This window comes from Hippopotamus amphibius, chromosome 13 (genome assembly GCF_030028045.1).
Source record: "Hippopotamus amphibius kiboko isolate mHipAmp2 chromosome 13, mHipAmp2.hap2, whole genome shotgun sequence".
Classification (NCBI taxonomy): Eukaryota; Metazoa; Chordata; class Mammalia; order Artiodactyla; family Hippopotamidae; genus Hippopotamus; species Hippopotamus amphibius.
Genome location: NC_080198.1, coordinates 31,122,194 through 31,139,036, shown reverse-complemented (window position 1 = coordinate 31,139,036; position 16,843 = coordinate 31,122,194). Strand labels below are relative to the sequence as shown.

Sequence of the window (16,843 nt, the reverse complement as noted above, 5' to 3'; positions counted from 1 at the left end):
TATATGTATAGTTCATAATTTTTTACTTCTCCCAAATAGGCATATTATTCACAACTATAGTATGTCATAATTGACAAAAAAATCCAGGGATAGATTACTAAATCTAAAAGTAAATTTTCATTTAGTTACGTAAACCATCCAGAAATTATAAAATTCTAGAAAATTTCACAGCAAAATACTAGGCCTAAGAAGAGAGTCACTGTGAAACCCGATGAAACATGTTCTCATCCTAGAGATTTAAGGTTTCCAGATACTAAAAGTATGGCCAGGATCACAAAAAATTTAGCTGTTAACTCATAGAATATTTATTGTGCCTGTTCTCTGAAGAGCACTGTATTGAGATATATGGTAAAATACAAATGAAAGAATTTATCATCACTGATTTTATAAAAGTAATAATACATTTATGAATCCATTATGTATTTTTATAAACACACAAAAACTAAATACAGTTAAAAGTATGCAAATTAGAAAAAACATATAATCATCTTATAGATACAGGAAAAGCATTTAACAAAATCTAAGATTCTTTTGTGGTAATAACACTTAACGATACAGGAATAGCAGCTAATGTCCTCAAGTTGATAAACAGTATCTAGGAAAAAGTCTACAACTAACATTATATTTAATGATTTAAAAAATGTTTTCCCTCTAAGATCAAGAACAAAATTAAGATATCTACTCTCACTACTTCTATTCAACATTATACCAGGGGTACAAGCCAGGGAAATTAGGCAAAAAATAAATAAATAAGAGGCATCCATATTAAAATGGAAGAAATAAGACAATTTCTACTTGCAAATGACATATTATATATCGAAAATCCTAAACAATATACACACATACACATAAAACTATGAAGATTAATAAAGTTCAACAGGTTGCAGAATATAAGATCAATACGCAAAAATCAATTCGATTTCTAGACATTAGCAATCAACAATACAAAAATGAAATTAAGAAAACAATTCCATTTTTAATAGCTTCAAAAAATAGAATACTTAGAAATTAAATTTTATGAAACAAGTACAAGACTTATAGAACACAAAAATGTTGGGGAAAATGGAAAAGCACTATAAGATGGACTGAAATTTTTATACAGACCAGCCTCCCTGTAACCTATTAGAAATATGCTCTATATGTTCAAGAATGTACAATAAAATATGAACATAATAAAGTGAAAACATTATTTACCCAAAAATTGGGGAAATGCAATATCTGAAATGAAAATGTTAGTTACTATGAGTAACAACAGCTTAACACCAAAGAAGAAAGGATTCATGTACTTAAAATAACACAAAAGAACTATCCAAAATGAAGCTAGAGAGAAGAAACTAAAAGCTCTGAACAGAACTTCAGTAACCTCTGGAATAATATCAGACAGTCTAATATACATGAAATTGGAATTCCAGAATTGGGGGAAGGCGACAAACAAAAAAAATTGAAGTAATAATGTCTGAATATTTTCCAAGTTTGATGAGAATTATACAGACCTAAGAATCTCAACAGTATTTCTTCTCAAAAAAAAAAGAAATACAAAAGAACAAAATAAAAGCACTTCACAATCAAATAGCTGAGAAGTAACAGAAAAAAAAAGAGAGAGAGAGAAAATCTTAAAAGAAGTCAGATTTTTTAAATTACAGAAAGAAACCCAGAAAAGACTTCCAGAATGACAACATGAGGAGTTCTGTGGATCTGCTCCCCAGTGAAACTGGTGAAAATTATTTTTAAAACAAGCATTTAATTTAATGCCTTTGAAAGTGGTCAAAAGAGTATACCAAAAATGAAGAAACATCTATTCATGGAAATCTATGAAAATTTGGTAAGACAAATGAGAATCTATGGTATCTGAACCTGGATTGCTGCCTCCCTCCCTGCTCCCAGATCAGCAAGGTGGAAACTCCACTCTAGACAAGTGCACTCAAGAACACAGGGCCCTCTTTCCACACAGGTTCCAGCTGGAGAACTTAAATAGCTGTTGATAAAGCTAGGTTCTTTGTGAGTGCAATCAGAAGGTGGGGACTCCCTTGTTCCACCCAGATATCACCCATGGAAGAGAGGGTCCTCCTCGGTCATCGTACCACTGAGAATACTGAAACACCAATCACACTTGCCCTGGCTGGTAAGGTGGTGGCTCCAAATCAGAAGAAAGACGAGAAAACCTCAGGTTACTGCTCTCCACTCCACTGAATGTTCAACTCCTTCAGAGGGGCTGTCACAGAGAGGAGCATGTCACTATCCCCATTCCCAGCTCCAGGGCCTTGCCTCAGAGATTTTGCCTGGAAGTGAAGGGGAAGCAGGTCATAAAATAGATACCTCCTAATCTTTTTCCCAAAGGAATTGACTTCATTTGCAATAGAGCATGGAAAAGTTCAAGCCTAAGTTGCCCTCAAAAACAGTGGAGATTGTGGTAGGGATCAACTGTGAGGGAGATTCAGGGATTTGGTGAAGATTGGTGCTAAACCACAGACTGGCTAGTTTGAGGGAGAGAGCCAGGGAAGGAGACTGCTGGTAGGAGCCCTCCTAGGGTAGAATAACTATCAAACATTGACCCTGGGAACTGCTCTTTCAAGGGAGCCTGAATTTGATTAATCAGTAGAGCAATTTATACTTCCATGGCATAGTTGAAAACAATACAGCAATTAGCCAACAAGTGAAAACTAACAGCTATGTTTGGCCAGAGAAAGAGAGAATAAAGCCATTTGAAACCATGGCCTTCCCAAGATGACTTTGAGCATACCCAAAGCTATGGATGCCTGAGGAGCAACATCAAAAGCTTTACACTTCAGAGGGGGTGGGGAGAGAAATAGACTTCACTAAAATAATCTATCCAGTCACTAAACAAATAAACAAGCAAATAAAAATAACAAGCTGGGGGACTTCTTAGGCAGCGCAGTGGTTAAGAATCCACCTGTCAATGCAGGGGACACCAGTATGATCCCTGCTCCAGGAAGATCCCACATGCCGCAGAGCAACTAAGCCCATGCGCCACAACTATTGAGCCCATGTGTCGCAACTACTGAAGCCCATGCACCTAGAGCCCAAGCTCCGCAACAAGAGAAGCCACCACAATGAGGAGCCCACGCACCACAATGAAGAGTAGCCCCCACTCGCCACAAGTAGAGAAAGCCCACGTGCAGCAACAAAAACCCAATGCAGCCAATAAATAAATAAATTTATTAATTTTTTTTAAGTGAAGAGATGACTGGAACTTCCCTGGCAGTCCAGTGGTTAGGACTCCATGCTTCCACTGCAGGGTGCACAGGTTCAATCCTTCGTCAGGTAACTAAGATTCTGCATGCGTGCAGTGTGGCCAAAAAAAAAAAAAATTCAGTGCAAACCTAATCAAAATCCCAGCTGGCTTCTTTATAGAAATTGTTTTTGAAATGTACATGGAAATACAGAAGACCTAGAGTAGTCAAAATAATTTTGAAAAAGAAGAACAAAGCAGAGAACTTGTAATTAATACCTAATTTTAAAACTTACTATAAAACTACAGAAATCAAGACTATGGTATTGGCGTAAGAATAGATCTATAAATCAACAGAAAGGAATATAAAATCCAGAAATAGACCCACAGATATAGAGTTGACTGAATTTCAATAAAGATGCCAAGATAATTTAATGGGGAAAAGATGGTATTTTCAATAAATGATGTTAGTACAGCTTGATACCCACATGGAAAAAATCGAAACATGACTCATTTTCCACACTATATGGAAAAATTATGCATGATGGGCAATGGACCTAAATGTAAACACTAAAACTATAAAATGTCTACAAGAAAATATAGGCCCAAATCTTTGTGACCATGGAGTAGGCAAACAAAAAGATAGAGAGGACCTTGAAAAGAATGAACCTTAAAAGAAAAAATTGATAGACCGGAATTCAATAGAATTTAAAATGCCTGCTCTTTGAAAGACATGGTTACAAAAAATGAAAAGTGAAGGCATATACTGGGAGAAAATATTTGCAAAACATATTTCAGACAAAGGACTTTTAGCCAAAGTATATAAAGACAGCTTAAAACGCAATAATAAGAATTTTATAATATAGCCCAATAAAATAAATCCATTATAATTAAACAATAAGGATACAAAAACACAATTTAAAATGTAAAAATTATTAGAACAGACATTTTATTTTTTAAAAAGATACACAGATGGAAAATAATACATTAGGAGATGTTTAACATCATTAGTCATCAGTGAAATACAAATTAAAACCACAGGGCTTCCCTGGTGGCGCAGTGGTTAAGAATCCGCCTGCCCATGCAGGGGACACGGGTTCGATCCCTGGGCAGGCAAGATCCCACATGCCACGAGCAACTAAGCTGTGTGCCACAACTGCTGAATCTGTGCTCTAGAGCCCTCGGGCTACAACTATTGAGCCCTGTGCCACAACTACTGAAGCCTGTGCACCTAGATCCTGTGCTCTGCAACAAGAGAAGCCACCGTAATGAGAAGTCCATGCTTCACAAGGAAGAGTAGCACAACTAGAGAAAAGCCCATGCGCAGCAACGAAGACCCAATGCAGCCAATAAATAAATAAATATTAAACAAAAGCACAACTAAACAACCACTGAAGAAATTAAAGAGGAAATAAAAAATACTGGAGACAAATGAAAATAGAAACACAATGATCCAAAATATTTGGGGGAAACAAGCTTACTGTTACCAAAGAAGAAAGGGATTGGAGAGGGGATAAATTAGGAGTTTGAGCTTAGTGGATACAAACTGCTATATATAAATTAGATAAACAACAAGGTCCTACTGTATAGCACAGGAAACTATATTCAATATTCTGTAATAAACAATAATGGAAAAGAATATGAAAAAGGATATATACAGGTATAACTGAATCACTTTGCTGTACATCAGAAACTAACACAACATTGTAAATCAACTATACTTCAATAAAAAAATGTGTATGAGATACAGCAAAAGCAGTTCTAAAAGATAAATTATAGTGATAACAAGCCTATCTCAGGAAACAAGAAAATCCTCAAATAAACAATTTAAACTTACACCTAAAGGAACTACAAAAAGAAAAAAAATCTAAAATTAGTAAAAGGAAAGAAATAAAGATCAGAGTGGAAATAAATGAAATAGAGATTTTAAAAAAGTAGAAAAGATCAGTGAAAACAAGAGCTGGTTATTTGAAAAGATAAACAAAATTGATAAACCTTTAGCCAAACTCATTAAGAGAAAAAGAGAGAGGGCCCAAATAAATAAAATCAGAAATAAAAGAAAAGTTACAACTGACACACAGAAATACAAAAGATCACATAGCATTGTTACAAACAATTATAAGACAATAAAATGGACAACCTAGAAGAAATGGACAAATTCTGAGAAATATACAATCTCCCAAGACTGAATAGGGTAAATATAAAATATGAACAAAGTACCAGTAAAGTAACTGAATCAATAATTTAAAAACTCCCAACAAACAGAAGTCCAGGACCAGATAGATTTGTAGGCAAATTCTACAAAACATTTGAGTTAACACCTATCCCCAAACTATTCAAAAAAATTGCAGAGGAAGGAATGCTTCCAAACTCATTACATGAGGCCAGCATCACCCTGATACCAAAACCAGAAAAAAAAAACACAAAAAAGAAAGTTAAAGGAAAATATCACTGATGAACATAGATGCAAAAAATCCTCAAGTAAATATTATCAAACTGAATTCAACAATACAGTAAAAGGATCATATATCATGATTAAGTGGGGTTTATCCCAGGGATGCAAGGATGATTTAATAACTGCAAATCAATCAATGTAATACACCATATCAACAAAATGAAGAATAAAACCATATGATCATCTCAAAGGTGCAGAAAAAGCTTTTGGCACAATTCAAATTTCATTTATGATAACAACTCTCAACAAAATGGGTATAGAGGAAACACATTTCAACATAATAAAGGTTATATTACACAGCCAACATCATAATCAATGGTGAAAAGCTGAAAGCATTTCCTCTAAGATCAGGAACAAGACAAGGATGCTCCCACTCTCACCACTTTCATTCAACATAGTATTGGAAGTCCTAGCTACAGCAAAGAGACAAGAAAAGAAATAAAGGGTATCCAAATTGGAAAGGAAGAAGTAAAAGTGTTACTGTTTGCAGATGACATGATACACATAAAGAAAATCCTAAAGACACCACCAAAATCCTGTAAGTATTAATAAATAAATTTAGGAAGGGACTTCCCTGGTGGTCCAGTGGTTGAGAATCCACCTTCCAATGCGGGGGACGTGGGTTCGATCAGGAAACTAAGAGTTCACGTGCCATGGGGCAACTGAGCCTGCGCACCACAACTAAAGAGCCTGTGTGCCACAACTACAGAGCCCATGCGCTCTGGAGCCTGCACCACATCTAAAGAAAAACCAGCGTGCCGCAACGAAGAGCCCAGGTGCCACAATGAAAGATCCCACGTGTCGCAACTAAGACCCAACACAGCCAAAAATAAACCAATAAGTAAATATTTTAAACAAACAAAAAACCCTATGCCATAGGGTCTATTATTTAAAAAATAAGTAAATAAAGTAAATAAATTCAGGAAAGTTGCAGGATACAAAATTAATATACAGAAATCTGTTTCTATATGTTAATAATGAACTATCAGAAAGAAAAATTAAGAAAACAATCCCATTTACAATTCCATCAAAAATAATAAAATACCTAGTAATAAATCTAACCAAGGAAGTAAAAGACCTGTATTCTAAAAACTATAAGACAATGATGAAAGATATTGAATACGACACAAACAAATGAAAATATATGCCAAGCTCATGAAGTGAAAGAATTAGTATTGTTAAAATAACCATACTTCCAAGGCAACTACAGATTCAGTGCAATCCTATCAAAACATCAACGGCATTTTTCACAGAACTAGAACAAATAATTCTAAAATTTGTATGGAAACACAAAATAACCCATATATTGTATTGCTAATTACCTATTCTTCAGACACTTGGGGTTTATTCGATGTTCTCTGAACACCTCTAAACACTTTTGGACTTTATTTATGTTACATTTCCTCTCTTCTCCACCTATAAACATCTACTTCAAAGTCCAGCCCATTCTACACTTTTTTTAGATACCTTCACCAATTTCCCAAAGCAAAAGTAATCATTCCTTCTTATGAACTTCCACAACACTTTGTCTCTATTTCCATTCTAGTACTAATCTCAATATATTACAGTTGTTATTTCTATGTCTGGCTTCCATGCCAAATATAAGCTCTTGAGGATAATTCTTATGTATTATCTTTTTTTGCATCACCAAAATCTTGCTATGTGTCTGAATGTGATGAAGAAATTTTTGTTGAATGAATGAATGAGTTAAATGAACAACTAAGGAAATTATTAGATGAACATATGAGTTTACTAAAATGATGTTTTGAATAGGAAATTCTATTAACTTAGACTGAAGCATTTACTTTTTAGAATAAAAAGATCTTAATTTTAAAAAGAAATTCAGAGGCATTAATGAAAAACAGAATTAACACTTACCTCTGTGTATTCATCAAAAGTATGATCTTCTGCTTGAAAAGTCTCTATCAGTTTAACTGCAGTCCCATCAAGGAGCCAATTATATTTTTCAACTGAAAATTATTAATCTAATTAAATCTCAATAACACCTCCTTAAAACGATAAAATGCTTTTTTATATAGTCATAGAATGAAGTAGCCTATTCAATTAAATATTATTAATAGACTATTAACATATGCTAATAGGAATAGACAGAATAACATAAAATAGACTTAACAAGCAAATGAAGTTAAACACAGGCTTTTAAAATAAAGATAATAGGGTATATAAAATAACTTAGAGGTACAGATAAGCCAATTAATAAAAGGTTTTGGTTAATAGAATGTCAAATAACAACTATCTATCCCAACCCCATAAACACACTTGAGGAGACTACTGAGCAGCAGACTCTTCAAAACTATTCTTAGAAATTACCTTGCTTTTGCCCTTGATTTAACTTTCTCCTTATGCCAACATCTCTTCTCTCTACATTTTGACTTTATGACCCCACCCCAGTTAACATCCACCCTTTGGACTGAACAACAGAATTCAAGTTTCTTGGGTTTGATCCGTAACTCTGGCAAAAGCCATGCCTATGCTCACTTCTGGCTCTCTGCTCTTTCATGACAGACCCAAACAATAAAATATCTGACCCAATTCTAGTAAAAATAAAATGGCATTCTTTTATGACAAAAAAAGAGATATTATATGTCATATATACCATATGTCTCATAATGTTTTCTTGCACCTTCTAAGTTATGATGTACTGCCACCTTCAGTGTATCAACAGCCCATTGTAACACGTGTTCAGGAAGTTCTGTATCAAGGTTCACAGTTGTTGAAGTTCCTGATAGCCAAGAGGGTACTGTTTGGACATTCTAACATAAATAAAAATGACAATTCATGAAATAAATATCTGTGCAGTTGATCTACATGTAGATCTTATACTATACTTTTAAAAATTCATTTCAGATTTCAATGGTCCAAGAAAAGATAACTTGATGGAAAATAATAATTTAAAATTGTTTGTAGTCTAATATAAAACCTTAGCTGGGTTAGTTTTCTATCATTCAACAAATACTTATTGAGAAATTATGTTGAAGTGATTATACTAGAAAGCTCTAGAAAGAACAATCATGACTTGGATCTTGTCCTTAAAAAGTTCACACATCAGTAGGGAACATGAAATATACACAAAAATATCAATACATAAATACAATAAAAGTTCTAAGAAGAAAGTCATCTCAGGACAGGAAACTTTCTCAAAGAGAAAGCACTTTTAACTTAAAATAATCTGAAGAATGGAACGAAAAGAACAAGTTATAATATTTTATGTATATATATACTTATAGAGCTTCAACTCAATTTAAAAGTTTGAAAAAGAGCCATAAAAAGAAGCATGATGAGTAGAGTCACAGATGTAGAAAATAAACTTATGTTTACCAGAGAGTAAGCAGGAGATGGATAATTTGAGATTGGAATTGACATATACACACTACTATATATATAAAATAGATAACTAATAAGGACCTACTGTATAGCACAGGGAACTCTACTCAATACTCTGTAATGGCCTATTATGGGTAAAGAATCTAAAAAAAGAGTTGATATATGTGTATGTATAACTGATTCACTTTGCTGTAAACCTGAAACCAACATAACATTATAAATCAACTATATTCCAATAAAAATTTTTAAAAATAAAATAAACCTGATGGATAAGGATAAAGAAATACCTTCAGAGCTTCAGCTATTCGCTCAACCAAACCCACAACAACATCTTCCAAATCTTGAAAAGTAGGATAAAATTCCATTTTATCATCATCAAACGTCAATTCCATCTTAAATATTGGCAGCCCTTGTTGATCTTCTTGGTCAAAGAGTTTTACAAATCCTTCTACAGTTCTCTGTAAGAGATCTTTTAGCTGCATAATACGTAAGTTATTATTACTTAGAAAGCACAAATTCAACCTTTAACTAAAATCAGTAAGATATTGCCTATAATTAATTCATTCTATCAATTTATTTAGTCCTGAAAACTATCTTTATTCAGTACAATATGTTCTTAATCAATATAGTCTAAAATAAATAGAACAATATATGCAAACTTTAATTTTTTCTATAGACTAACAACAATCTTAAAATGGCAACTCAAAATCTTCCACATCCTTTAGTAATTTTGTCCCTGGTAAGAAAAAGTTCCAGAAGACCGAACAACATGATAAAGACTGAGGGGAGGAGAGGCCTGAAACCTAAGTTTGGGGATGTCATGAGGTGACATGTATATGGGGCAAGGGACAGCAGTGTACTAGAACTAGCTCCTACGGTTATAAGAGCCAATTGTTAAACATTCAAGAATTTTGTGAGTCAGATACTAAACTTTTGGATGCTTGAAAATCACCATGGTGGAAATATTTACACTACAAATCAGGGCTTTTTCTCCTGGAGAGTCAGATTTCCAGCACACCACTAGGCGAGAGTGAAGCCACTGGAACTTAGAAATGTGCACTGTGAGTTACCAAAGTATGAAGAATGCTTTCTTATATAAAACCAACTATTAGAAATTTAAACAGAGTAGATAAGCATAGATCTAAATAATCTTCAAAACATTCATCTCTTTACTTCTTATCATATAATCATAGTCCTCTAAAGAGGACTTTTTACCTCTAAAGGTAAAAAGAAAATCATGTATATTTGTTACAGAGTTACATACCAGATTTATATATATATAAATGCCCTTTAAAAGTGGCAAAATTCATGGAATTTTTGGATATCTTTACCAAAAGGAAAAGTTTTTATTCAAAACTATTTTTCTAGGATTATGTTTCTACAATAGTAAGAATTCAAGAAGCCCATAAAATAATTGTATGAAATTCATATTCTCTTTCTGTTTGTCATTTGAAGACAATCAATAACATTTCAAACCAACATTTTACTGAGAACAAAATGAGAATCAATTAACTTGGAATTTCATAAGTTCAAAAACATGTTCACTAGGATAGTCCTTTTGTTAATTTAATCCAACAAAGCTATAGATAATTAGCTTATAGCCTTTAAGCATGAGTCCAGTAATCACTCACAATATTGACACATACTTCTACAGTTACCTCTCATTTTAGACTGCTTCCAGAAATGAAGCATTTTCCTGCTAAACTTATCTAAATAAAACTATAGTAAAAGTCTTTCTTAGTTTATTTCAAAATAATTATATAGCACTATATCTAAAGATTTACTTAGAATACTAAACTAATAACATTATCATTTAAAATATACGAAACCTATTTACCTGATTTGACATAAGTGTGGAAACGCAGTTATAAAATGCATCCAGTTTCTCAGGTTTAATGCCTTCTAGTGCCTCCTTCTTAGTAAAGAGACTTATAACTTTGGGATACCAAGTGTTCATTATCTTCTCTTCTGCCTTTCTAGCTTGTATTGTTAAGTCATTTTTCAGTGATTCACAATCAATTGGGCCTTTACCTCTATTTATGAGAAAAAAAATGATTTAAAGCAAACAACAGACATTGGTCATGATACAAAATTGTTGAAACAAGTAAGATAAATTTAAAATTTTTTTAATCTAAAGAAAAGCCCTGAGTATTTATCAATCAGTTTTAAAAATTATATAGTCAAAAATATAAAGACTCAAGCAGGAGACATTAAAATTTTAAATGTTAATTAAAAAATATGGGATTTTACCTAATTCCAGTTAAGTCTAGCAAAACTGTATTGGCAAATGTCGTATAACCAAGGTCCAGTAACATTTTCATAGTTGGATGAACAATGAGCAAATTAGCTAATATTTGATTTCTTGTCTGCAGATAGCTAGAATGCCAAGGCTTAGAATAATCCAGGCCTCTGGGAAAGCAAAACACCATATCAAAACAGGATTCAATTCAAACATTCTAAATTTTAGGAAATAGTATTAATGACATGGAATTAGTATCAAAGTGAGAAGACTGAGGATTGAGAAGAGAGAAATGTGGTCAGCAATGGGAAACTTAGGAGATAAGCATGTAATAAATATACATCAAGATCTTGAGAGTTCATTATCTTAGGAGAGACCAGAGATCATCTGTGGGTAAGGCAGGCTAATGGGCCAGGCATGAGGTCCCTAACTTCCACTGTGCTCTGGCTCATTTACCCTGGGTAGAGATAAATGAACTCAGTCCTTAGGACTGGGAAGAAGGAGATGGAGCAATCTGTCTGGCATACTGCAAAGCTTGCTTAAGGCCAAGTTGAGTTACATCCATAAAGGTTCCCACTAATTATATAAGCAAAACTAGGTAAGTTCAATGTACAGGATACCTTTGGGGGAAAAAAAAAAACAGTAGTATTATTTTTTTTTACATGTTTTCAAAACACTTTTGAGCTTCACAATTGTAGCCTTGAATGAAAGATCAGTTTATTTTCAATCTGTTATCAAAACCTAGATGCAGTACTACTTTTTTTAAAATTTACTCACACAGAGGATTCAGGTAAAGGGCCTCCTTCACCTTCAAGCCATTTAATTGGAGGTCTCACGAGAACACTCCTCACTAAAAAAAAAAATATATATATATATATACACACACATATATTTGATAGATAGGTTAATACTTCTCGAAAATTCTTGAAAATCATTTCAAGACCTAACTGAAATCAAAGTTTCTAACTTTTGATAATGGATAGAATAGTTTAATATGTATCAAAAGGGGTACAAGAAAAAAGTCCCTTATTTGAAACAAAATCAAGCTCTTGGTACTATTTTGGCCCTACTTCAGAGGTGATTCAGATACAGTAAAGCTTTAATAAGTTCTCAGTTTTTCTCATCCAGATAGGATGAGATAGATATTTCAAAGGTCACTGGCATGGCCACTTAAAAAAATTAATCCAATTAAAAATTGCAAAGGTTAAATCTCTAATCTTCCCAAACACGTTAATATTTTCTTACAATCCTGTAAATAGTATAACTATAACCATAAAGACAAAGTAAAAAATTTTAAAGCTATTAGTTAATAAGCACAGAAAAAATTACAAAAAGTGCCCTTAAAAACAGTGCCCTTAAATTAGAAAGATTTGACTAGATTATAGGCTCAAAGTTAAAACTTTAAAAATATCTAAGAAATACATATAGCTAAACATATAACATTCATTATTCACATTTCTACTTTTGATTGGGAGACGCAGGGGAACAAGCAAGCTTGGCATGTGTTAAATGCTACTTACCCAAATATCTCTTCATGCCTTTTTCAAAATCACTTGACACTTCATTTATGAGACTTTGAACGAGTTCTTCTCTTTCTTTCCCTTCCTTTAAAGACTCAGGTATCAGCATTAACATGTGATCCAGCCATTCCTGCTGAATAGGTACGATGGGACTACTCTCTACACATTGTTTCAAATAAATATAGTTGAACTGAGAATGTAATAAGAAAAAATTAAATGTTCTAAATGGTGTAGCATTTCAATGATATATGCAAAATGTAGCATTTCAGAATAAAATTATGAAAAAAAAATGCTTTCAGAATAAAAATATCTTATCCAAAAGTACACCTACAAAGAAACTATTTTATGTTTTTATTTATGATGCGTTCTCTCTAAATTAATGTTCCTAGTATACTGTTCACTTTCTCAAGGCAAAACAAACATGCTTTATCTAACTTACTATTCCTTCATTTAACAAATATTCATTAATTCAACAAATATTCAGGTATTGTTCCAAATGCTAAGGATATAGTAGTAAACAAAACAGAAAAAGCCCTACTCTCTTGGAGATAATATTCTGGTACAATAGCATCATAATGTAATTTCATAAATTCTCCCATAACAATGAGTATTCTGACAAAAATAGACATGTACAAATGGAAAGACAGTACTTGATCTTGGTAAAGATATTTTAACATCATGAAAATTTAAATCTGTCCCAAAATCAATTTAATGCAATACCAATAAAAATATCTACACACATTTTTAAGGAACTAGACAAGTAGAGACTAAAGTTCAAGTGGAAAAATAAATAGCCAAGAAATCCCTGAGAAAGAAAATTTACAAGGAAGAACTAGCTGTAGGAGACATTAAAACATACTATAAAGTCTCCCTAATGAGAACAGTGTGGCACAGTACATGAATAGACGGACCACTGAAAAAAACAAAAAACAAAAAACAAAAACCCATCAAGTCCAGAAATAGATCCAGTACATAAGAAAATGTAGCATATGATAAATGTGGCAACCCAAATCACTGAAGAAAAATGAAGATTTTAATAAATATTTCTGGGACAACTGGTTAGCCATTTGGAAAAAGATAAATTTAACACATATCTTCCAACATACACAAGAATATATTCCAAATAGATCAGGAATTTAATTAAACCATAAACCTATACAAAGCCTAGAAAAAAACTGATAAAATTCTATACTCGAGTGTAAGGGAAAACTTTATAACTATGAGTCACACTCCAGGTATGAAAAAGGAAAAAATGATTGACAAATTCTGACCACATAAAATTAAAATGTTTGCATGGTGAAAAAATATCATAATAAAAAAGGTCAAAAGATAACTGACAGGGCTTCCCTGGTGGCTCAGTGGTTAAGAATCTGCCTGCCAATGCAGGGTACAATCCCTGCTCCAGGAAGATCCCACATGCCACGGAGTAACTAAGCCAATACGTCACAACTCTTGAGCCTGCGCTTTACAGCCCATGAGCCACAACTATTGAGCCCATGTGCCACAACTACTGAAGCCCATGCGCCTAGAGCCCAGGCTCTGCAATAAGAGAAGCCATGGCAATGAGGAGCCCATGCACCACAACAAAGAGTAGCCCCTGCTCACCGCAACTAGACAAAGCCCATGTGTAGAAACGAAGACCCAATACAGCCAATAAATAAATAAAATATAAATTTATTAAAAACAAACAAACAAACAAAGATCCCACACACGCAACTAAGACCTGGTGCAGCCAAATAAATAACTAAATATTTTTTAAAATAGATAAATAAAATAGTTAAGATGGTAAATTTTATGTTATATGTATTTTACTACAATTTTTTAAAAATTAGGGGGAAATAAAACCAACAGAAAAACAAGCAGAAGAGATAAACCAACATTTCACAATGAATATACTATAAAAATGGCTCTTGGGCTTCCTAGGTGGCGCAGTGGTTGAGACTCCGCCTGCCAATGCAGAGGACACGAGTTCAATCCCTGCTGCAGGAAGATCCCACATGCCGCGGAGCAACTAAGCCCGTGCGCCACAACTATTGAGCCTGAGCTCTAGAGCCCATGAGCTACAACTATTGAGCCTGTGTGCTGCAACTACTGAAGCCCACGCACCTAGAGCCCGTGTTCCGCACAAGAAAAGCCACCACAATGAGGAGCCTATGCACTACAATAAAGAGTAGCCCCCACTTGCAACAACTAGAGAAAGCCCATGTGCAGCACTGAAGACCCAATAAATAATAAAATAAATTAAACAAAACTAAACTAAAAAAAAAGGCTCTTAACCATATGAAAAGGTGTTTAATCTTACTCATAATTAGAGAAAGCAAATTTAAAATACCCTGAGGTACCATTTGTCACCTTTCAGACTGACAAAAAATAAAAAATGTGACCCCTCACATTCTGTGGTGAGACTATGGGGAATCAAGCACTCTCACAAGCTGTAAGTAGGAACACAAACTGGCACAACCCTTTTGGAGAGAAATTTTACAATCTCTAACTAAATTACACATTGACCCAGAAGTCCCACTTCTAGAAATTGAAAATACACCCCCAACAATATGAACACATTTACACAAGGTTATTCATTGCAACAAAATGTTGGAAACACTTGAGAGTGGCTGAATAAATTATTATACATTCACATACTGGTGTTCTGTGCAGCAATAAAAAAGAATGAGAAAATCAAATCAGCATGTCTTACACCTTAAACTTACACAATGTTATATGTCAATTATATCTCAATAAAGCTGGGGGGAAATGTAGAAGATCTCTGTAAATGTATATGGGGGTGATATCCGGGGTATAATGTTAAGTTAAACAAAATGCAAGAGAATGTTTATAGTATGGTGTATTTTGTGTAAGATAAAAAGGCAAGTAAGAACATATTATCTCTGTTTGTGAAATATTAAACACAGGAAGGATAAACCAGAAATTAATGACATGGGTTATTTAAAAGGGAGTGGAATAGGTAGAAAGTATGAAGGGGAATAGGGTAAAAGGGATGGGGGACACTTCTCTGAGTATAGGTTTTGGTGTAGTTCTGACTTTTAAACATGCTATTGTTTTACATGCTCATAAATATGAGTAAAGAAAATCAGCAAGGATGGGAGGGAAAAAGAAACTCAAAATGAAAAACAAATGAACCTAAATGGATTTTAAATTTAAAACACAGCCACACTGAAAGGAGTACAGAACAAACCAAAGTAACTTTTTAACACAATATTTTGATTATATACCTTCAAGCTAAGTATTTACAAAAAACTATAGACAATGGGACTTCCCTGGTGGCACAGTGGATAAGACTCCACACTCCCAATGCAGGGAGCCTGGGTTCGATCCCTGGTCGGGCAACTAGATCCCACATGCGTGCCACAACTAAGAGTTTGCATGCCACAACCGGGGAGCCCATGTACCAGAACTAAGGAGCTGCCGAGTCGCAACTAAGGAGCCTGCGAGCCACAACTAAGGAGCCTGCCTGCTGCAGCTAAGATCTGGTACAACCAAATAAATAAATAAATACTTTTTTTAAAAAACTACAGACAAATATTGAACTACAGTGAGTAGGTTTCTCACATGTTACGAGTTAGCAATTTAAAAACTGTTTATGTGTATTCTAGAATTTAACAATATAAGTAAATATACTGTGTGGTTCATAAAAGCTAGCTTTCTGACTGTGACAGAAAGGAGCAACAAATACAGAAAGAGGGAAGACTAGAATGAACCCAGTGATATTGAATTGTAATAGGAGCCATAAGTATAAAGTCATGGTTTTTAAGATAGATAGACGATGGAAGGATAGATGATAGATAGATAGATAGATAGATAGATAGATAGATAGATAGATAGATAGATGATAGATAATTTCCTGGCTCTTTCTGCTGAGAGAGCCAAGAATTACATCTCAGGAACACAGCTAACACTCATGTCACGGTTTCTAAATACCATTCTCTACTAAAAAGAGCCAGGAATCCTTGGAGAAATGACTGATTCCAGGATTAGAACAGGAAAAGTACAGCATAAGCCTGGAACATCTTATTGTGTCAAAGCCTAAGAGCTCAAAGAATGATGGGATAAACTAAAAAGAATATAACAGTCAACTT

The 16,843-nt window shown here is 33.8% G+C and overlaps 1 protein-coding gene across 1 annotated transcript in view; it reads right to left on the bottom strand.

Annotated features, from left to right (window-relative positions):
- Nucleotides 1-16,843, bottom strand: part of DNAH12 (dynein axonemal heavy chain 12) — a 194,244-nt gene that overhangs the window by 165,683 nt on the left and 11,718 nt on the right. Inside the window, exons 4-10 of the mRNA XM_057706474.1 lie at nucleotides 12,750-12,939; nucleotides 12,007-12,079; nucleotides 11,241-11,399; nucleotides 10,828-11,023; nucleotides 9,278-9,466; nucleotides 8,263-8,419; nucleotides 7,524-7,615 (exon numbers count right to left, since the gene is read on the bottom strand). Of these exons, the coding sequence (XP_057562457.1) occupies nucleotides 7,524-7,615; nucleotides 8,263-8,419; nucleotides 9,278-9,466; nucleotides 10,828-11,023; nucleotides 11,241-11,399; nucleotides 12,007-12,079; nucleotides 12,750-12,939 (1,056 nt within the window). The remainder of the gene's footprint in view (nucleotides 1-7,523; nucleotides 7,616-8,262; nucleotides 8,420-9,277; nucleotides 9,467-10,827; nucleotides 11,024-11,240; nucleotides 11,400-12,006; nucleotides 12,080-12,749; nucleotides 12,940-16,843) is intronic.